General features: G+C 38.7%; 3 protein-coding genes across 3 annotated transcripts; 2 read left to right on the top strand and 1 right to left on the bottom strand.

Annotated features, from left to right (window-relative positions):
• Nucleotides 1–250: 250 nt before the first annotated feature.
• On the top strand, nt 251–1,099 carry LOC137808984 (uncharacterized). The gene has a single exon (XM_068610129.2). It carries the CDS (start codon nt 251–253, stop codon nt 1,097–1,099), a length of 849 nt encoding a protein of 282 aa, XP_068466230.2.
• Nucleotides 1,100–16,531: 15,432 nt separating this feature from the next.
• Nucleotides 16,532–21,058, top strand: LOC137810538 (vesicle-associated protein 1-2). Its single transcript, XM_068611876.2, has 8 exons — nt 16,532–16,866; nt 16,937–17,007; nt 17,145–17,226; nt 17,322–17,437; nt 17,550–17,714; nt 17,816–17,866; nt 19,394–19,471; nt 20,568–21,058. The coding sequence occupies exons 1-8, from the start codon at nt 16,815–16,817 to the stop codon at nt 20,676–20,678; spliced, it is 726 nt and encodes a 241-aa protein (XP_068467977.1). The 5' UTR covers nt 16,532–16,814; the 3' UTR covers nt 20,679–21,058.
• A 418-nt stretch (nt 21,059–21,476) lies between these two features.
• LOC150028974 (uncharacterized) lies at nt 21,477–21,839 on the bottom strand. The gene has a single exon (XM_090298201.1). It carries the CDS (start codon nt 21,773–21,775, stop codon nt 21,605–21,607), a length of 171 nt encoding a protein of 56 aa, XP_090154327.1. The 5' UTR covers nt 21,776–21,839; the 3' UTR covers nt 21,477–21,604.
• Nucleotides 21,840–23,134: the final 1,295 nt, after the last annotated feature.

Below are 23,134 nucleotides of genomic sequence, written 5' to 3'. Positions count from 1 at the left end.
GGTCGATAATCCCGAACAAGAAGGCCAATCCCATATGGCCGACCGAACCGCCTCTCGCATACCTACACCGACCGACACCAATCCTGCTTCCAAAGCTGAAACAGTCGAAAGAAAGTCAAGTAAAAGGGGTCATCCTTTTACAGACGAAATCATCACTACACCACTTCCCGACAAATGGAGAGGCCTCGCCATTAAACTTTATGACGGCTCGACCGACCCGGACGAGCATTTAAATGTTTACAAGACGCAAATGACTTTGTATACCACAGATAATAATGTGTGGTGTAAAGTATTCCCCACGTCGCTTCAGGGAGAACCTCTTACCTGGTTTACAAAGCTACCTCTGAACTCCATTGACGACTTTGACATCCTAGCCGCGAAATTCTCCACTCAATATGCCACCAGCCGACCGCATCACATGTCCTCCATGTCTCTCCTAGCGATACAACAAGAAAAAGGTGAATCTCTCAGAACCTTTTTAGATAGATTCAACAAGGCATGCATGAATATCCGAGGGCTCAAACAGGAAGTCCCGTTACACCATTTGGTTTCGACCATCCGTCCGACCCGTTTTACTGAATGTCTCATCAAAAAGCCACCTCAAGACATGGAAGATCTTCGAACTCGGGCAACCAAATTCATGCAAATTGAGGAACACATTGACTATCACGAACGGTTCAAAGCCGTCGGATCCGGAGTCCTCAAAGATCAAACCCCGAGCAAAGAAAGGGAATTCGAGACCGAACAGACCGTTCGAAATACCCCAAGGTCCGACCGGAACAGAGGAGGCCGAATCCCCAGGTTTAACAGTTACACCCCTTTAACTGTTCCGAGGGGACGAGCCCTAGATGAAGCACTGCAAACGGATTTAATTCCGACACTAAAACAGTATCAAACACCACCGAATGCAGATACTGCTAAGCGTTGTCAGTACCATCGGAATTTCGGTCACACGACCGAAGGATGTCAAGCGTTGAAGGACAAAATCGAAGAGCTCATCCAGGCTGGCCACTTGCGGCAGTTCGTCAAGAGGATAAGGAATTCAAGATCCCCACCACGGAGTACCGACCGTCCATCCCGTGGTGTTGACCGGTCATAGCGTAACGATTACAAACGCCGAACTGACCATAGCCAGGCTTCGCGGAAACGCAGTGAAAGCCCCGTTCGGCGTACACGCGCCCGCAGCACAAGTCCCGACCGAAACGCTCGCCCTCGCCAACGAGTCTGCGAAGTCATTAACATGATTGCTGGACCCGTTACCTTGGGCGAACCGAACCACGAAGCATATTACATAGCCGGGGGCTTTGCCAGTGGCGGGTGCTCAAATTCCGCCCGAAAGAAACATCTCCGGGACATCCAGTCCGCTCATACTACCACGAGGAGGCGTCCACACATACCTCCGATCACTTTCACTGACGACGACTTCACAACCATAGATCCAGCCCAGGACGACCCTATGGTAATCACCGTGGAAATTGACAAGTTCGCAATTGCCAAGACTTTGGTCGACCAAGGTAGCTCGGTTGACATATTATACTGGAAAATCTTTAAGAAAATGCGCATCCCAGAATTAGATATTCAACCCTATAACGAACAAATTGTAGGGTTCTCAGGTGAACGGGTCGACACTAAGGGGTATATAGACTTATATACAACCTTTGGTGAGGAAGACGGTGATGGAAGAGGCCCAAGCACAAGCCCACATGCAAGCCCACCAAAGGGTAGATTTGGGCCAACCATAGAGTTATGGCCAAGAGGATCCAAGAAGACGTTCTTTTACATGTTCAAATGCCATAAACTCTAGTGTAGAGTAGACTTTAATTTCTTGTCAAAATTAGCATAGGAACTTTATTTGTAATTTTCTTAGAATTAATTTTGGCACCTAAAACACCAACCTAGGTAAACTTAGAGTTTCTAAAAAAACCTCTAAATTTACCAAGGCCGGTCTAGAAAGCCCATGGGGGGGTGAGCATAAAAACTAGACACACCCCTCCCCATGTGCTCATTTGTGCACCCATGTGCCATGTGCACCCATGTGCTTCACATTTACATTTCATTTGGCTAGCATTAGGGTTGCATTATGGTCCTCCTTAGCCTATAAAAGGAGGAGCCTACACCTTGTATTTTTAAGTTTATTGTGAGTAAAGTTATGCTGCCATTTTGTGCCAAGCTTTGCTTCTCCTAGAATTCTAGGCTCTAAACTTCACTTCCTTCACATCTCCTTGGGCTGGCCGAACCTCCCTATAATCATACCTATCATGCACCTTCAAGATCAACACCACTCTTAGGAGGATCTTGCACACACACCTTCATAGCTTCCGCACCACTTTCTTACATGATTCAAGAAGACCTTCATGAAATGCAATCAGACGGTCTCCACAAAACAATAAACGTACGATATCTTCTGGTCAATGCCCAAACTTCCTACAACATCCTGCTCGGTCGTCTGTCCATCAACAGATTAAAAGCCATTGTTTCCACCCCACACTTAGCCATGAAATTCCCTTCGGCAAATAACGACATTGCAACAATCCATGTCGATCAAAAAACCGCTAGAGAATGTTATGTCGCAAGTTTGAAAAGTGAGCCAACTCGACGGCTCTACACAACCAATCCGGATGACCGACTCCCGCAAAAAAGAGGACGATCCCCGACCCGACATTCCGGACGGCGCATGTCCCGTCGACAAATGATAGCCCTTGTTGATCTCGACCCTCGTATGGACGATCCCCGTATGGAGGCAGGAGAAGACTTGCATCCGTTCCCACTTCGCGACGATCGCCACACTACACATATCGGCACTTCACTGAAGCCGGACAACTGAATGGCCATCGGCACGACACTTGTAAAAAATGCCGATCTGTTTGCATGGACGGCCGCTGACATGCCTGGCGTAGACCCACAGGTCATCACTCACTGATTATCACTGTATAAAGAGGCTAGGCCAATAGCTCAAAAGAAAAGACATCTAGGCGAGGAACGACGCCAAGCCGCACGTGACGAAGCCGATAAATTGTTACAAGCCGGATTCATTCGGAAAGCCCATTACACCACATGGCTAGCCAACGTGGTTATGGTAAAGAAAGCGAACGGAAAATGGCGAATGTGCGTTGACTACACGGACCTCAATAAGTCATGCCCAAAAGACTCTTACCCTCTGCCTACCATTGATCGTCTCATTGATGGGGCGGCCGGACATCACATCCTCAGCTTCCTTGATGCCTACTCAAGTTATAATCAAATCCAAATGCACCCGGCCGACCGAAAGAAGACAGCCTTCATGACTGATTCCGATAATTTCTACTATGAAGTTATGCCCTTCGGACTCAAAAATGTCGAGGCCACTTATCAAAGACTAATGGACCATGTATTCCACGACATGATCGGCAGGAATGTTGAAGTCTATGTCGATGACATTGTTGTTAAGTCCGACTCATGTAAGCAACATATTGCTGACCTAAAAGAAGTTTTTCAGGCCCTCCGTCAGCACCAGATGCGACTCAATCCTGACAAGTGTGCATTTGGCGTCAAGGGGGGGGGGGAAGTTCTTAGGTTTTATGCTTACCCATAGAGGCATAGAAGCTAACCCTGCGAAATGTAAAGCTATTTCCGAAATGAGAAGCCCCAACTCCATTCAGGAAATTCAGAGACTCATCGCCCGGCTCACCGCCTTATCCAGATTTGTTCCTAAACTTGCAAAACGAACAAGACCCATCGTCCGATTAATGAAAAAAGCATCTCGCTTTGAGTGGTCGGCTGAATGCGAGCAAATTTTCCTCCAATTGAAAACTTTTCTATCTTCCCCACCGGTCATCCAGAAACCGAATGCTAGAGAGCCCATTATAGTCTACCTCGTCGTTTCAAACGAAGCCGTTAGTTCAGTCTTAGTGCAAGAAATTAATTTTGAGGAACGACCAGTTTATTTCGTTAGCCGCGCCCTCCATGGCGCCGAAATCCGATACCAAACGATCGAAAAGGTGGCTATGGCTCTCATCATTACCAACCGACGAATGCGTATGTATTTTCAAAATCATCGTATTATTGTTCGGACAAATTACGCCATTGTAAAGATTCTCACTAAGCCAGATTTAGTCGGACGAATGATCGGATGGACGATAGAACTATCTGAATTCCATATTCAGTACCAACCACGAGGAGCCGTCAAGTCGCAAGCTCTTGTTGATTTCGCAGCCGAACTCACTCCTTCCTCAGCCGAGACTGAACACTCATCGTGGATCCTATACGTGGACGACTCCTCCAACGAAAGGTCGTGCGACGCTGGAGTCGTTTTGGAAGGCCCCGGCGAGATTGCCATCGAGCAAGCCCTAAAATTCGACTTCAAAACTTCAAACAATTAGGCCGAATATGAAGCCATTTTAGCCGGTCTACGCCTCGCTCAAGAATTGGAAATCACTAAGTTAATTTGTAAAAGTGATTCCAGGCTAGTCATCGGTTAACTTAATGACGAATATGAAGTCCGAGAAAGCTTTTTACAGCGATACTATCACTTAGTCAAACAGTTGATGAGCACCTTTTCTGAAATTTCCATGCAACACGTTCGACGCGATCACAATACTCGTGCGGACGCCTTGTCCCGGTTGGCAACCACGAAGTGTAAGGGAATGCATAGGTCGGTCATCCATGTTACGCTTGCACGCCCAAGCATCGACCTACAGGAATGCCTAACGATCGACGCGGAATCTACTTGGATTACCCCAATTAAGCAATATTTACTCGACGGCACATGTAGTCCTCTCGGCGAAAAAACCATGAAGCTGCAGGCCGCCCGTTTTGTCTTAATTGGCGACGACCTTTACCGCCGAGGTTATACCCGACCACTCCTTAAATGTTTGACACCCGACCAAGCTTCCTATGTCGTCCGAGAGTTGCACGAAGGAATTTGCGGAACTCACTCCAGCGCGCGAACAATGGCTGCCAAAGTATTCCGGGCCGGGTACTACTGGCCGACCGTCCAAGGCGACTGCACCAATTTCGTCCAAAAATGCCAAGAGTTTGACACTTTGTCCCATAAAAAACCTGAAGAACTTCATTTTATGTTATCACCTTGGCCGTTCGTCCAATGGGGTATGGACATCATTGGCCCTTTCGCCCCCGGTAAAGGCCAATGTAAATTCTTACTGGTCGGCATTGATTACTTCACCAAGTGGATCGAAGCCGAGCCTCTGACTGCGATCACCGCCCGCAATGTTCAAAATTTTGTATGGAAAAATATTGTTTGCCGCTTCGGGCTTCCACAGATCATCATCACCGATAACGGTCGGCAATTCACCGACCGGACGTTAGCTGAATTTTACGAGAAACTCCACATCAAACACATCGCCAGTTCAGTCGAACATCCGCAAACAAACGGACAAGCAGAAGCTGCAAACAAGGTCATCCTAAACGAACTGAAGAAACGTCTCAGCCAGCAAAGGGTAACTGGACTGAAGAACTCTTAGAGGTCTTATGGGCATATCGCTGTACTCCTCAGACGACTACACAAGAAATGTCGTACAGCCTAACGTATGGCACTGAAACTATGATTCCCGTCGAGATTGGAGAACCTTCTCTCTGCCGACAAACCCTTGATCTTGATCTAAACAAGGAAAGTCTCTCGGTCGGCCTCGATCTCATCAACGAACTTCGGGACAAGTGTAGAATTAGAGAAGAAGCATGCAAAATTCGGGCGGCCAGACAATACAACTCCAAGGTCAAACCGAGACTGTTCCACAAAGGCGATTTAGTATGGCGAATGCGGAGTAGCGCCCGGAAGGAAGGAGGCAAGTTCTCTAGCAATTGGGAAGGACCATTCCGCTTAGCAGATACGGCAGCCGGTGGAGCCTATTACTTAGAACATTTATTTGGGAAGGACATACCTAGAACGTGGAATGCCACGCATCTCAAATTTTATTACAGTTGAACTTAATAATAAAAGTGTACTCTTTCCTCGCTCGGTCGGTTTTTCCCTAAGGAGGGTTTACGACCGAGAAGTTTTAACGAGGCACTATAAATTAAAATCCAAGTCTCCTATTCCTTTTATTACTCTCAATCTATGCCTCGTTCGACATTCAAATTATTATTAACGTATTCAGAATTATTTATGCCTCGTTCGGCATCAGAATTATTCAGAATTATTTATGCCTTATTTAGCATCAGAATTAACTTATTACTTTAATGTAATCGGAATTATTTATGCCTCGTTAGACATTCAAATTATTATTAACGTATTCAGAATTATTTATGCCTCGTTCGACATCAGAATTATCATTAACATAATCGGAATTATTTATGCCTCGTTCGACATCAGAATTATCATTAACGTAATCATAATTATTTATGCCTCGTTCGGCATCAGAATTATTCAGAATTATTTATGCCTTGTTCGACATCAGAATTATTCAGAATTATTTATGCCTTGTTTGGCATCAGAATTAACTTATTACTTTAATGAAATCGCAATTATTTATGCCTCGTTCGACATCAGGATTAACTTATTACTTTTAACATAATCAGAATCATCCAGACCTCGTTCGACATTCGCATTATTACGAAATCAACTACGCCTCGTCCGACATCCAAATTAACAAACAAACAAGGTTCAAAAATACCAATCCGGTCGATCAACAATCAAATATTACATCCAAAATAAAACCATCATTGTACGATGCCCACATGCCGGGTCCAGCAATTTTCTATGGGATATTCATTAATTCTTCAAACGAGGCGTCCGGCTGTGGTCCCGGAGTCTCCGCCTTAGCTTCCTCATTAATGTCGCCAGGGTTGGTCGACACAAGTTTTCCATCGACCACCATTTTCTCAATGTCATACCGGTCGTCCTCCAGCGGCGCACCGTGCAGACAAGCCACTTGTTGGATGCCCAATCGGAAGTATTCTTCGCTAATGCGAAGTATGAAGTCGTGACACTTGGCCACTTCCGCTTTCAAAGCCTCCTCCCGGTCGGCTCCTCCTTTCAGTTGTGCCTCAAGACTCTTCGTGAGTTCCTCTTGCGCTTTTAGAGCCGTCTGCTTCTCCTCCAACTGGACCTTCAACCTCTCTGCCTTCTCGGTCGACACCTTGGTGGCTTGAGTGGCCTCGGTCACATCTTTCTTTAACTGGGGTATGGTAACGGTCGTCACTCTCTCGAGCTCTTCAACCACCGTTCGGCTTGCCATAAGCGCCCGACTTTGTAACTCTAATGTTTCCATCATCAGTTTAGTTGTAGGGATGGTGGCAAAAATCTCATTCTCTTCGGCGGTCAGCTCCGCCTGCAGGTGGGCCGCTATGTCCATGTCGACCGCCAACAGCTTGGTTCAGAGGTCGTTCGGGATGGCCCAGCTCGGCCCTCCTGATTTCCCTTCGGGGGTCGACCCCTTTTCTTCGCAGCAGCCGAGGCCCCCGTCGCAGGAACCGTTGTAGACGGAACGGCCGCCAACGCCCCGGCCGTGTCGACAAAGGCCGACTGAGCATCCCTACTCTGGCGCAACTTGTTCATATACTCATGCAAAGAAGCGTCCGCCCGACACATGATTTCTGCAAAACAGACAGGAATTAAACACTATTAATGAAGTTATTCAATCAAACCAAATTTACAATCACATACCAATAAAATCCGCCCAGGGATCGGACGACACATATAACGAAATTATCTCCCTCGTAGGTAACTTGTGAGGGAGTTGGTCAAACACCACCATAACAGCCTTATCCAAAGCCGACAGGGCCGTACGGGAACTCGTGTTACGCACAGTCGGATTCTGGGTCCAATGGAACGGAAACTTGGTAACATCATCATTATAAAAATACTCTCGGTCGTCCGGCTCCACAAATATCTTGAAATATCGTTCCTTGAAGTTCTTGTAGGACGTGGTGAAGGCTGCAAAACGCACACTCCCCGGACGGCTGGTCAATGACACCCAACTTACCGGGTTGGACAAATGTGTGTTATAATAAAATAAAAACACTTCCGCTCTGGACGTCAAGTCAAAAAGTTGACACACCATTCGAAAGGCCTGTGCACGCCCATGAGTTCGGATGAAGTTGGGTTGGAGCTAGGTTGAGAAACCGTAGCACGTCCATCGTGAACTCATCGAACGACAACGTCACTTTCAAATCAGTGAATAACGTACTATAAACATAAAAGAAATCTACCGGAGTGTTCTCCCTTCCATGACAGACATGGTCAGTATACCCACATATTTCGGCAATAAGAATATCTGAAGGTAAACCCGACCGCACGACAGGGGCCCTAGCTATCACTTTATCCAGGTCGTTCGGTTTCCTAAAATAGTGGGTATATTCCTAACGCTAATATCTACCCACTCATAGCTCGGACCCATTGACCCACACGTACTTTCGTCACTTCCGGACGATGACTCCCCACTCTCACTCGACTCTCTACTACCTACTCTATTTGAAGAAAGTTGAGACATAACTAACCTTTCGTTCACAAATTAACACCCCGGTCGGCAACTATGGTTCATACAGCGCAACAACTCGCAATGTGGACTCGGCAATCGGAGCAACTCGGATGCCGAACTCAAGGAAACGTGGTCTCTCTGCAACTGGGGACGTTATTTATAGCATTTCCCTCTCATCCTCATCCGTTTAATTCCCGTTCATCCTACGACCCATATCAGCCGGAAGTCGAAGCGTCACTTAATCCACACCGCCGGATCCATCTCCTTCGTCTTCGACAAAAAGCGAACGTCCCGTCATTCCGTTACATTTAATGCCTGACACCTCGAAAGGCACAACAATCATTACGACTCTTCGACATTTATTTACCTCGAGCCTGGGGGGCAAGTGTACCGGTAGGCACCGAACGAACGTGACCGACCGACCGAACGCATAATAAATGTGAGGGCGTGTGACAAAGCTAAGGTGGTTAAGATACACCTCCGAAGAATAAGGAATATGCGTTTAAAGAAGATATGTTCCCCGGGTATTCCGGAGCACGATTTGATGGCATTTTCATGTGTTCTTCTTGAATCAAAGTAGAAAATAAGGTGCGGAAGCAATGGGTGAGATGATCAAGACCCTCCTAGGAGTTGTGTTGGCCTTGTAGGTGCATGATGAGTATGGTGTTTGAGTGGTTCGGCCAGCTCAAGGGAAAAGATGAAGGAATTGAAGTTTAGAGCCTAGGATTCTAGGGAGAAGCAAAGTTGAGCACAAATGGGCAGCATAACTTTACTCACAATAAACTTTTTAAAATACAAGGTGTAGGCTCCTCCTTTTATAGGCTAAGGAGGACCATAATGCAACCCTAATGCTAGCCAAATGAAATGTAAATGTGAAGCACATGGGTGCACATGGCACATGGGTGCACATGGGGAGGGGTGTGTCTAGTTTTTATGCTCACCCCCTCCATAGTCTTTCTAGAATGTTTCACACAAATATGCTTTCTACACTACTCTAATTACTAAGCACCCCTAATGGGCCTTTATGTAACAATTACAAAGGTCTTCTCTTCCCAAAACCGTAGCTTTGACCCATGTGTATGTGAAGCTAGACGGTCTAGAAGGAATCCTCATCATGGCCTAGACGCTCCTTATGTAGTCGTTCCTCATCATGGCCTAGACGCTCCTCTTCATGGGCTAGACGCTCCTTTTTGAGTCTAGACGCTCCTCATTATAGGCTAGACCGTCTAGTCTTGGAGGCTTGGCTTTCATCGTGTGGTGAGCTTGGGCCCTCCTCCATCATCCCCTCCCTCTTGAAAAGGATTTGTCCTCAAATCCAAAGCTTTTGCTTTTGAGGGGGCTTGTTGTGGCTGGATGGTGTCCATCATCTCCTCCTTCGGGAAAAGATCTATCCTCAGATTTGCTAACTTGATCTTGGATAGCAGCCTCTTGCTTCGTCAAGGTGTGTCCTCCCGGATCAAATATCAACCTATGAGAATCTTGAAACAAAGCAAAGGAGTTAGAGTGAGTATTTGGAGAACAATTAATTGTGTGAAGTTGCCATCTTTGTTTTTCTCTTGTTTTGGTCAACTTCTCACAATGCTTCCCTTTTGATGGTTGTAGGTGCCTTCTAATCCTCTTATGTTTTCTAAAATTTCCAAAAGTAGTTACTTTTTCCTTAGGCATAATCCCTTTAGGAAATGGTGACAACTTTAAAAAGACAAGAGGACTATGTTCACATACAACTTCAAATGGAGAGATATGAGTAATCTTGTGGACTACTCCATTGTATGCATGCATAAAAGGAAAAGGATTCTTATCCCAAGAATTGTGGGTGTCCTTCATGATTTCGTGAAGCATAGAAGGGAGAGCTATGTTTTCAAATTTTGGAGCTCTATCCCTTATTTTTGAAAATAAATCATGGAGGCTTGTCACTTTTCTTAAGAAGAGTTTATCCACTTCCATGAAGAAAGAATCAAGACCTTTTGTTGTCCTAGGAAGCTCTAATATGAAATTTAGGTTTATGTCTTCCCAAGGATCATTTGCAAAAGGTGAAGGAGTATAGAGTTCATGAGACATCGCCTTAGATGTATTTTTAAAACACGGAATGTTTCTAGGGTAATGTCTTTGAACATCTTTTCTCATGGGTGACAATAATTGTCCTTTTAAAAGCTCTAGAGTTTTATCAACTCTAATTTGACCCATGAGTTCTCCTTCATGAAGAATATCTCTTTTATGTGTGAAGGTAGTCTCGTTGATACAACCTTTGTTCATGGAAATTTCAATTCGTTGCAAAGGTTGTCTCCATAAGACATGACAAGTTTCTTTAGGCACTACTTCACATAAAAAATTGTCTTTGTAGATGCCTATAGATGACTTGACCTTCACTTGGTGATATCTTGGCATGTATGTAAAATAATCTACTATATTTTTATCTATGCAAGCCTGTTTTAAGGATTCTTCTTTTTTTTCTAGACTTGCAAGTGTTCCTTTACAAAAGGTAAGGCTAGGTTGTTCAACAAGAGGTATATTTTCAAATGTATTTTCAACTCTCCCTTCTTGTTGAATGACCTTGTGGGAAGGAACACTCTTCTCCCACGCCTTTTGTTTCCCAAGGGTTTTCTCTTGCTTTTCTATTTTTACATTTTCTTCACTCTCACTAGCTTCTTTTTCTTGGCTACTATTCTCATCTTTGTCCCTTAAGATCATAGATCTTTCATTGAAACATTGAGATGCTAATTGATCATTGCCAAGGTATTCTAAACATGGAATTTCTCTAGCTTGAGTGTGAGAGATATGCTTGGTTAGGTTTTCTTGTCTCTCTTTCCTAGCTCTCCTAGGGAATTGTTGATGATATTCATTTTTCCTAAGACTTTCTTCCCCAAGATAATCATGATGTTTAGAGCTAGATGCATGAGAATGTAATTTTTTTGAAAATTGAGACTTCTCATTCTTTGTTTTAGTCAATTCATTAGTTTTGATCTCATTCTCCAATTGTTTAGATGAAATTGATTGAATATCCTTAGTAAGTTGTTTCAAAAGAGATTTCAAGGATTTCACCTCACTTTTAAGAGATTTAGAGGAGTGAGAAGACATGACTAAAGCTTTGTGTGTAGAAGTATTTTACCTTGAGAAAAATTTAGGGAAGTCAAAGAAGGTAGTCTTCCAGGTAAGGGAGGTGAGTCACAGTGGACTACTTAAATACCAAGCCTTTGCCTTAGCCAAAAACTATCCCTCAATGTCTTCACACAAAGCTTTCTCTTAGTAAACCACTTGAAACACAATTAAGTTGAGAAATCAGATTTTAATGCAAGAAAACAATGCATGCTAACTAATCAACAAAGCTAGACGGTTCAAATTTAATCAAAACTAACCATGCAAACGTCACTACTAAAGCAATAGAAAAACAATTACAAACAAGTAACAATTACTAAACAAGAATGTTATACTATTCGGCCCTAGGTGAGGCTTCTTGGACACTTTGAGCCCTTGAAGACACACTCACCGTCTAAAGCGTAATTAAGAGGTAATTAACAATAAACCAAGTTGCAAAGGAAATAAGAGAACTCCCTTGGTTGATCTCTTTTTGGTTAGTGCACTTCCTTGTTGTCTTTGCTTGTTGATCTTCCAAGTGTTTGTAGTGTTTTCTCAAAAATGTTTGTTTCAGATTTGACCTTGTCTTCTCCTTAGAATGATGGCCTTTAATTCTCCAATTTCCAGCACCTAGCAAAGGGCTAAACCTTAACCAAATCAAGTTCCCATTCACATAAGCACCAAAGAAGAATTAAATTCCAGCACCCAAATTAGAGGTCAAAGAATAAAAGCAAGAAACAATTGTAATTGAATAAAACAGTACCACCAAAAGGATTTATAATATGACAACTTAGAAAGAGATTCAAGAAACTAAAGCAAACAATTAAAGGTACTCAATTAAAGGTTGGCACACAAAAAGAATTCCTAAAGAAAAGCACTAGATTAGATGACCAAATAAAAAAAAACAGCACCACTGGAAAATGTTGTGGGCCAGAAAACGTGTTTGTTCCCCGATTTATGCTGATCTGTATTTTTGGAATTTGGCTCTGAAATTTGTTATGCAAGATATTCAGGATCTTATCTAAAATCTGGCTTTGGATTCACTCAAAACGGATGCACCATTTTTTTTAATAAATTTTTCAAAATTGGTGTTCGGTTAGGCCAGCTGGAGCGCTCAAGATTTGCACTCTGATTTTGTAAGATTTATCATTTTTTTTCTGTTGCTTCTTTTGACCTAATTCTTTTTTTTTCTTTTCTATAACACTTTAAACTTGCATTTTCCAGAAAATCAGAATTTTTCTATGGGTGGAAATATTTTTCTGGGTTAAAACAGCCAAAACAGAGAAGGTGTAAACAGGGGAATCTGAAAACTGGAAACAAAAACAGCAAGATACCAAAGTTTAGACACAATGGAAATTTGTGAAATAGAATTGTGTATGATCTAAACACAATATGAACTCAAACTAAAAATTAAAAAGGCACCAAAGGATCAAAGAACAGCAGATTCAAACAATTTAAAGAGACCCAAAAGCAAGAAACAATCAAGCCAATAATAGGACTACTAAGAATTGTTGACAAATATGGATTCACATGACTTGACACAGCATTTATAGATTCAGAAAATAAAGACTCAAAGCATAAAATGAAGCAAAATTAAGAAAGCAATAAGGACTCAAATTCCTAAAAGAAAAACAGCCACTCAATGGTGTAAGGAATCCTATCACAAGCTGCACAGAATTTGTTCAAGATCAATTGAACAATTGTGCTTTGGTTGGATCTTCCATAAGCACACCAAGAACAATTTAAAAAGTAAAAAACAGCAAGACAAGTATGAAATTTAAATGACAATATGAAATAAAGAAGAACTGAAAATTTAAAAGACCAAGCTACTCATCTTGAAGAACCAAAAGCTCATGATACCAAATGATGGTATTTTCATGAAGTTCTTCTAGAATCAAAGTAGAAAATAAGGTGCGGAAGCAATGGGTGAGATGATCAAGACCCTCCTAAGAGTTGTGTTAGTCTTGTAGGTGCATGATGAGTATGGTGTTTGAGTGGTTCGGCCAGCTCAAGGGAAAAAGGTGAAAGGATTGAAGTTTAGAGCCTAGATTTCTAGGAGAAGTAAAGCTTGTGCACAAAATTGGCAGCATAACCTTACTCAATTAAACTTTTTAAAATACAAGGTGTAGGCTCCTCCTTTTATAGGCTAAGGAGGACCATAATGCAACCCTAATGCTAGCCAAATGAAATGTAAATGTGAAGCACATGGGTGCACATGGCACATGGGTGCACATGGGGAGGGGTGTGTCTAGTTTTTATGCTCACCCCCTCCATAGTCTTTCTAGAATGTTTCACACAAATATGCTTTCTACACTACTCTAATTACTAAGCACCCCTAATGGGCCTTTATGTAACAATTACAAAGGTCTTCTCTTCCCAAAACCGTAGCTTTGACCCATGTGTATGTGAAGCTAGACGGTCTAGAAGGAATCCTCATCATGGCCTAGACGCTCCTTATGTAGTCGTTCCTCATCATGGCCTAGACGCTCCTCTTCATGGGCTAGACGCTCCTTTTTGAGTCTAGACGCTCCTCATTATAGGCTAGACCGTCTAGTCTTGGAGGCTTGACTTTCATCGTGTGGTGAGCTTGGGCCCTCCTCCATCACGATTGGTAAGACATATCTATAACCACCCTGAGCCCAAGGGGTAGAAAGCCCATTAGGCAATCCTATAAATACGGTGTTCAAGCTAGAGAAAGGTACGTTTTCATTCACTTACTAAACCACACTTAGAATCTCATACTTACTTGAGCGTCAGAGTGCCTTCGCAGGTACCCTCCCCCGCTCGACCGAAGGAGACACCAAGAAGGAACGACCGACCGAAGTAGAAGAAGATCGACACGTCAGCAGTTATATTACGTCAACCGACCGTGCCTGGGCCCCATCTCTCCACTCAGGTACACATTACCTTGTTTGTGATTTATGATTCTTCTGCAAACACAGTTGCGGAAAAAAGACCCCAATTTAAGCTTTGTTGAGAGAAGAACGAAACCCTAATCCTCGATTCTGAAGATATTGCTTTTGGGCAAATTGTGAAGCACTGAACCCTTCAGAAGTTCCGTATGAGTTACAGTTGCCAAAATGGTGTAAATGAGTAAAGGAAAAGGAGAGGAGCGAGGAGAGAAGGGTTGTCATTAGGGTTTTAGAGAAAAGAGAGTTTCAGAGAGAGAATGGAGAAACGAAATATGATAGAGAGAAGGGAATCAAATCAGAATGAGAGAGAAAAAAGTTACTTTTAAAAAGTGCTACGTGGCACGTTTTGATTGATCCAGGTATATTGGGTTGATTGGTGGAATTTTTTCTACTTTTGGTATTAAATGTTTTTAATTTTTTTTTTCTGAAATGGAGAGGACACGTGTTTAAACTTACTGTGAGAGTTCTCTCCATTTGTATTACGTATAGATTTTGTTCGCATGTTATCTTTACTAAATATTTTTCCCCTCATATTTTTTTTTCCATTTTCTTTACTCTTACAATTATGCTAATTTTGAATTAGGTGAAAGTGAGAAAAAGGGAAAGAGAGTAATGAACGAAGTTATTTAAATAAATAAAAAAATGAGAAATGAGTAGAAAATATAGAATAAATTTAATTAATATGAAAGAAAATAAATAAATAAACTAAGCAATATAATGAATTGCAAAATTACCCTCTTTTCTATTTTAATAAAAAAATGTATAAATTAAGGTTGAAAATTGATTAATTATGAAATAATTAATTTCTAAATTTGGAAATAATATGTAAAAATTATTTACCTTTTAAATAATTTTGAATAATTTTTTGCAAATCATATCCAATTTTTTCACATACCAATTTAAAAAGTTAAATGTAATAAAAAAATTCAAAATGAAAAAATATATGTAACTACCCATTTATCTATTAAAAATTAAAGATATTCTATTTTTATACACATGGAATCATGTGCAATTTAAAACATTATATATTTTGACATTTGATCACAATTTTAAAAATTAATGTTGACTTTAGGGAATATTAAGCTTGCATCTCTTCCTCACAAGTTCTCTTTATATAGAGAATAAAAAGAAGGTTTATTAATAAAGAGATAATGGATAATTAATGTTTGTCATATTTTCAAGATACTTTGAAAATACTATTTTCAACCTTCTAGGCTGAGTTCAAAGAGATATAATTCGAAGACTTTAGAATGTCCTAATCTACTCAATGGTTCAATTACCAATATTCATTGATCATGGTCTTCCACTAAATTAAGGAAGGATTCCCAACCAAGAATCCCATCAAGATATAATAAATGAAAGCATTTTCACCATGCAAAATTGTATAAGTATTATTCGTTATCAAGTTATTATTTATTTAGTTATACAATTTACATAGTTTATAACTACCATATAAAATTGTTTTAACTTAAGATTACATGTGGAATAAACAAGATGTTACCTCTATGCACCTAAGCAAACACATTCATTGTATTGTATTTTTCCAATGTTAAAATGCCAAAATTATAAATTTATTCAATTCATTTTTTTAAATAAGTGTCAATTGAATAAAAAAAACAGTACAAAATGATTTTTTTCCTTTCAGCTCATCATGGAATGGAAAAATACTAATAATAATAAATAAAAATAAATTAAATTAATACTCATTAAATGAACTAATTTAAATAAAATTATTTATTCAAATAATATATATATATATATATATATATAAATTTTTTAAAAGAGAATGGAAACACTACAAAAAATTTAATATTTTTTTTTAAAATATAAAATTATAATTATATAATATATTTTTCACGGACAATATAAAATTTATTACAGAAGAAAATTTATGTAATTATATTTTTTTTGTGTGTGTGCATTTATATTTACTGATTAGTTTTATCAAATATTTTTAATTTGGTAGAGATTTATAACTTAGGAATTTAGGAGCTAACAACTTGTGTAACTACAGTTAAAGAATTTAGGAATGTGTGCATTTTGTATTGGTGTTTTTTTTTTTTAAATAATAAAGGGATTTGAATTAATTATTTTTGTTGAGGTATATGTTTTATATTAAAATTTAGAAGGAGTAATTATTAAAGTATTAATTAGTAGGGAGGCGCATTAAAATGGCCACGTTCTCCGCAGCAGAGAAAATAGAAAAGAAAAGGAAGTTGAATGAGAATCCCTCCTTCTCTGTTGTAATTGTAATTGGAATTGGAATTGTAATTGTAATTGCAATTGAATACCCATTTGCGTTTCAATTGTCTTTCTTTTTCCTTTCCTTTTCTTCCATCTTCTCGATCTCTCCGATCCACATTCTCTACACACCAGATCCATCAAATCCACTCACTCTCCTCAATCCCATTCCGAGATGAGCACCGGCGACCTTCTCAGCATCGAACCTCTCGAACTGAAGTTCTTCTGTGCGTTTTCTCTCTCCCTCTTTCCCTCTTTCTCTTCTTCTAGGGTTTCATTTTCATTCCCTTCTTTCAGTTGAGCTCAAGAAGCAGATCTCGTGTTCTCTTATATTGTCAAATAAGACCGACAGCTATGTAGCTTTCAAGGTAACCAACCTTTCATTTCAACTCTCTCTTTATTTTTTAGGAGTACCTTGTGATTATGATTTTGCGAAACCTTTTCTCCCCAGCCTCTCGCTCGATTTGCATGTTTAATTTGTATTCTGATTTCCCCCCTCTCGCAGGTCAAAACGACCAATCCGAAGAAGTACTGTGTTCGTCCAAACACTGGAATTGTCTTGCCACGATCTACATGCGATGTTATCGGTACCTATCTGGATACAATACTCCCAATATCTAATTTCATTTTTATGACTGCTAATTGATGTTTTTGTCACATTTGTTTTTTTTTTCTTCTACAGTTACCATGCAAGCGCAAAAGGAAGCTCCTTCTGATATGCAATGCAAGGATAAATTTCTTCTTCAAAGCGTAAAAGTAGAGGATGGAATCGCCGCAAAGGATATCACTGCAGAAATGGTATAATAATATGTCATGCAATTGCTACCCGTTGCAATTTCCTTTGATTCTTTTTTTTTTAACTGTTTATTGGGTGAAATGACTGAGACCCCTGCCATTGGGATTTTTTTAGTTCAACAAGGAAGCGGGGCATGTGGTTGAGGAGTGCAAATTGAGAGTGTTGTATGTCTCTCCGCCTCAACCTCCGTCTCCAGTCCCAGAAGGTTCTGAGGAAGGATCATCACCTAGAGGTTCTGTTTCCGACAATGGAAATATCAGCGGTGCTGACTCCGCGGCAGTGAGTTCTTAACTTGTTCATGGTTTAGGTGAATCTTTTTTGTTTCTCAACATAAGATTTAATGATATTAACTGGAATGCTTTTCTCTTTGGGCTTGTTAGGTAACAAGAGCATTTGCTGAACGACATGACGGTCCAGAAAAGTCTGCAGAGGTAAATCAAAGAGATATTCTTTTGGAGTGTATATTCTGTTAGTGAACACGCGTTGATCTGTGGATAGTGGCTGTGTTAATTAACTGACATTAGTAGGTTGTGATTGACTATTGATACTTACTAGGAAAGAATACAAAATGAGAACTGAACTTTCTTGTTTGAACAGGTGTTTCTTTTTCAATTTGCACTTTTTTGTAGTCAGTATACAGCAAATGAGAACTGAACTTTCTTGTCTGAACATGTCACTTGTTTAGTTTGCATTGTTTAGCAACTTTGGATATTTGAACTGTGTCATTCACTGTGTGCCAAACCGGTGTGCAAATATACACAATTGAGTACTTAAGATAGAAACTTATTCTCTTTCTTGGAGAGTAATATTGATTTGAAGAAAATTTTCCAGCTTTGTGCTTATTAGAAAATGTACTTCTAAGTCTAACTCAATCTTGGAAAACTAGCTTGTAAAGTGTGATTTGCACTCGTTTATATACTATAATTTGGTTTTATCTCTGTTTTGTGAGCCCTTCAACATATTCTTTCAACCGAAGACTAGACATCTCAAGCTGGGCCTAAGTGAAATCCGATAGCGGCTAACATGAGGCCTAACACCTTGTTAGGATATGCTCTGAATGATACTCTAATATCATCTTAAGAAAGTGAAATTTAAGTCTAACTCATCCTACAAAATTGACTTATAAGATGAGGTTTTAATCCCTTCTTTGGCTGTTAAAAAAAAGAAGGGAGAGGATAGATATGGGAATGAGTGGATTAAAAAAAGTGGGATCCACTATTCATTATCACTCTATTTTCTACCTATTTTTATACTTCTCTTTAAGAAAACTCTTCTAGCTCTTTATTTCTCTCTTATTTTCATTCACCTTTTCTATTTCCGTTTATCATATTTGTTTCATACTCCCCCCTTCTTTGGATGTCATTCACTACTTTTACTGTAAAATTCTCTAAATTGATCATAGATTGTCGAAACATGGTATCTAATTAATACATATGATTATATAAGTATTAGAGCAGATTATTTGTATAAAACGGTGGCTTGAGGAAATAGCTTTCTTGGGTAGTGAGGTCCTTGGTGTGATTTCAGAGTCACTTTAAATAGCTTTAGATGTGTGCAACTTTGGCAGGTTACTTCTGCTTCAACAAACTCTACGGGCATGTTTGTTTAACAGAATCTTTTATGAAAATAAGTTAGTAGAGTGGGAATAGAGTAGTAATTAAAGGTCTTTGGTTAAAAAGAAACTTAGAAAAAAAAATGAAGAGTAGAAATAGATGAAAAAAAGTACAGTAGGCCACCAGTTTTTAAAATTATTTCTTGGAAAATCTTCTCCTCACCAAACAACACCAAAGGGCTAAGTTAATATTTTCAGGACCAGTGTCGTGATGCCTATAACCTGAATTAACAGGACAAAATACAATTTCTTTTTGGGTTCCTGGCTTTAATGATTTTATAAGCATGTAACTTCAGTTTTTTTATGTTTGGGAACTTTATTTTGATTATAGTCAGTTTTTTTGCAGGCAAAAGCTCTTATCTCAAGGCTGAACGAAGAAAAGAATAATGCAATTCAACAAATTAACAAGCTTCGTCAGGAACTGGTGAGGATCTACAAAATATATATTGATAGATAACTTATGTCTCAGTCTGACTGACCTGCAGTTCTCCTTTTCTCCTGACTGGAGAGGGAAATACCAAGAGTATTGTTACCCCTCTTTAAGTGGGTAGTAAGGTTCTAAAACTGAAAGGAAAGCACCAGAAATTATAGAACGAACTTTCCAAAGTTTGTTGAAGGTTTTCTGGTTCACAACTGAGCTTCGTTGATGTGCTGATTTTCTTTTGAAAGAATTGCTTCTTTCCGTTTCTTAACATGATAAAATGAATTCTTGTATAATCTAATTGGATGATGTGGTTATGTTCTTGGCTTTATTTTCCCCCCTATCCTCAGGCTTTTACTTACTAAAATGCAGTTTATATTATTGTAGCAGAATTTGCCTTTTGATATTATGTTAATTTGTCAACTAAGTATGTGACTTGTCACCATACTTTTTATTTGAAAACCTTATTTGAACTGAAAGGTAGAAATGATGATCTGGGATTAGATGGGGGAACTTGGAAGTGTCGAATGTTGGCCAACTTAATTTAGGAGGGTCTTCACTTGAATATAGGGCTCATGATATTTTATTTTCTCCCTAAAATTGCATTTTAGGCTGAATCAATATTTTCCTTTCATAATTTTCTGTATTATCCGTCACTGTTAATTGCTTTGTATTGGGAGACTGAGGAACAGAGATTTTCAGCATTAGCATTTGAGCTTTTATTTGAAGGAACATTTTGTGCAGGACGTAGTGGTTACTTTTGCATCCTGTGGTTTCGTATTAGTTAGTTTACCTCTTTAGTTATATTGTTCAATTTGTGCTTTTGCTAGAGGTGTTAGGAACACATTTTTTCTGTCTAATGCTTTCTCACCTTTTTATGTCGAGTTTCTAAGTTGACATAAGTCAAACAATGTTTAGTTGTACATATGATGATCATTTTTTTATATGATATAGACAAGTATACGATGACAGACAAACTTGGTACGAACTATTTGTATTAAAGCAAATAAGCAAATGTCTTTTAAGCAAGCAAACTCAGTATGTAATGTTGCCACTGAACTGTGGGGGAAACACTAATTGGTGATCTTATTATCTGCAGGACACACTGAGACGGGAAAGCAACAAAAGTCGTGGGGGTGTCTCGATGGTCATTGTCATATTAATTGGTTTACTTGGCATAATTATGGGGTATCTCATGAAGAAGACCTAAGTCTTTTTGATATTCAATCCTTCACCATATGTTTGATCTTAGTTTCCTGTTGTTCCTGGCTGTTCAAGAAATGAAGACGAAGGGCAAAACAGATTAAATTCAGTAGGTGTTGGTGTTTTTTTGGGGGTCGATATGGACATAGAAACATTAGTTGAAAGCGTGGGTCAATGATTTCTTTCAAGAGCAGATTACTGTGAACTGACTCATGCTTTTGGTAACATGCATTCTTTTTAAGTCAAGGGAAAATTTGTTGTTTTATGTGGTTCATTCAGTGACTGTCTGGAAATGTCAACAATGACCACTAGTAGCATGCATATTATGAATATCGGATATTTTATTTTTCATGAGAATAATATTACTTTGTAGTTAGATTTCCTAAAGCTGGATAAAAAGCTCTTATTTGGCCGGGGTATCAGTTGCGTAGTTTATTGGAAGTTATTTTTTGCAAATTTTGATGCTCAATAATGAATTGACCTTAATCCAAACATGTAATTAAAAGTTGGCAAAGACTAGCTACTATTTATCTAAAATGGAACCTAACAATACTCGAATTTTATTAGAAATTATAATTGAAAAGGAATAGCTGGAGATCATATACTTACAGGAATTTATGTTGTCCGCCAGTGTAAACAAGAAGCTTAGGTAACATTGGAGGAAATTTGCAGTAGCTAGGTAGGAATAACTGCAGTCTTTTCCATATATTCTTTTATTAGGAATATTACTTGAGTTTTGTTGAATGAGTTTATACTATATTTTATTTTATTTAGGCTAAATAGCATTTTATTAGGAGTATTACAGTTTTGAGTAAATAAGGATGAGATCGTTCCCATTACAAAAATTACAAATAGTTGAACAAGCCACCGCATGAAAGAAAAAAATATGATAAAAAGAGTGAAGACAGAAGTAGACTAAGAAAAAATGAATAATCAATCATCTTTTTTGTTTGAGTTCTTCCTGAAAGTGTGTTCAATGTGGTTGGCCATGGAAAAAGCGGTGGAGGCCAGCCGCTTAATGTCTGGGACTTGGTAGTTCTGAGCAACATACACTCCCAAAGCTGCCCCCATCACAAACGAAAAACTGCTTTTGATTATGCCCATTATCAAACCACACGAAACGACACAAGCACAGCACAACTGAAAAAATATCCTTAATTGTTTGGCTGTTGGTAGCGTCTGTATGGGGTCATTTCCATATTTATTCGGTTCTTAGGTCATAACATAACCCCTTCCCCAAGAAAATTTTCTTTTCCAACAAACAAATTAACCCAAAACCATTCATCAAGCAATACCATCTTTCCCTGCCAAGTGGGACCCATATATTCGCTACTTTATCCCACTAAAGATTTTGGTAAGTTAAACTGGAAATAAATAATAATGGTTAATAAGTTATTATAATGAAAAATATTTTTTCACACCCATTTTTTCTTTGCTTCAAATTACACTTTCTTTAAGTGTTGAATTATATATGTGATTGGGGTATTTTTATAAAATAATAGACATAAGATAAATGTAATTTGGAGCATTGAAGATCAAATTATCACTTCTCTATTATAATTCAAATTAAATAGTAAAAAATGTGGCGGAGTATATCTTATTTTTTTTATTTAATATTATATATTCTTATCAAATCTTCTATGTTTAGATTATAAATATAATGTGTAAAATTTGTTCTATCCATAACTAATATATTTAACAAAATTATAGTTGAATATTTGAACATGGTTGTAGTTAGTTGTACAGGAAAACCATGATCTGAAAACTGTACCAAAACAAAAAGGTTTATTTTATTTTATAATATGATTAAATGTGATGGTATTTAAGCAAAGAAAGAAAAAGTTCATAAAACATTTCCTAAACAATTTTTAAAATATTCTTTATTAATGATTAATTTTATATTAAAAAAAACAATACCTGTCTTAAAAAATAAAAAAAACATTTATATTTACAATTTCATAAATTAAAAACGCTGTCAGTTTTTTTTTTCATTTTAGGAATCGAGATATGCTAATAGTGTTTTTTCAAAGAAAAAAAGAAAATATATGTTAATAGTATCTCAATATTATGTTCAATACAATTGGCATATCCCAAGTGGCGATATTTAGGTGTTGGCGTAGGTGAAAAATATTTATACATTATTATTTAAAGAATTTAATCAGAGTACATAAAATAAATTTTATATTATTATTTAGTAACAAGTTATTTTTAATATAATTTAAAAATAATTATTCTAAAATTATTAAACTTATTGTGTAATTTATAGTTGAATAAGAATAATTTTTTTAATCGTAATCAAATTATGTCATCATATTATTATAATACGTGCATTCTACTTTTTCTCTCTTTAATTATATCTTTATCTATTAGTGTTCAAGAGCAAGGGTGACCGTATTTTTTTTATCTTAGTTTAATTGTGAAAAAAATCAACTAAAGTAATGAATCATATTTGACTTTTACTTC

The sequence above is a fragment of the Phaseolus vulgaris genome, chromosome 2 (genome assembly GCF_051622355.1).
Source record: "Phaseolus vulgaris cultivar YP4 chromosome 2, ASM5162235v1, whole genome shotgun sequence".
NCBI lineage: Eukaryota > Viridiplantae > Streptophyta > Magnoliopsida > Fabales > Fabaceae > Phaseolus > Phaseolus vulgaris.
Note: the sequence above shows the minus strand (reverse complement) of the source record. Positions and strands in the feature narration are given on the sequence as shown.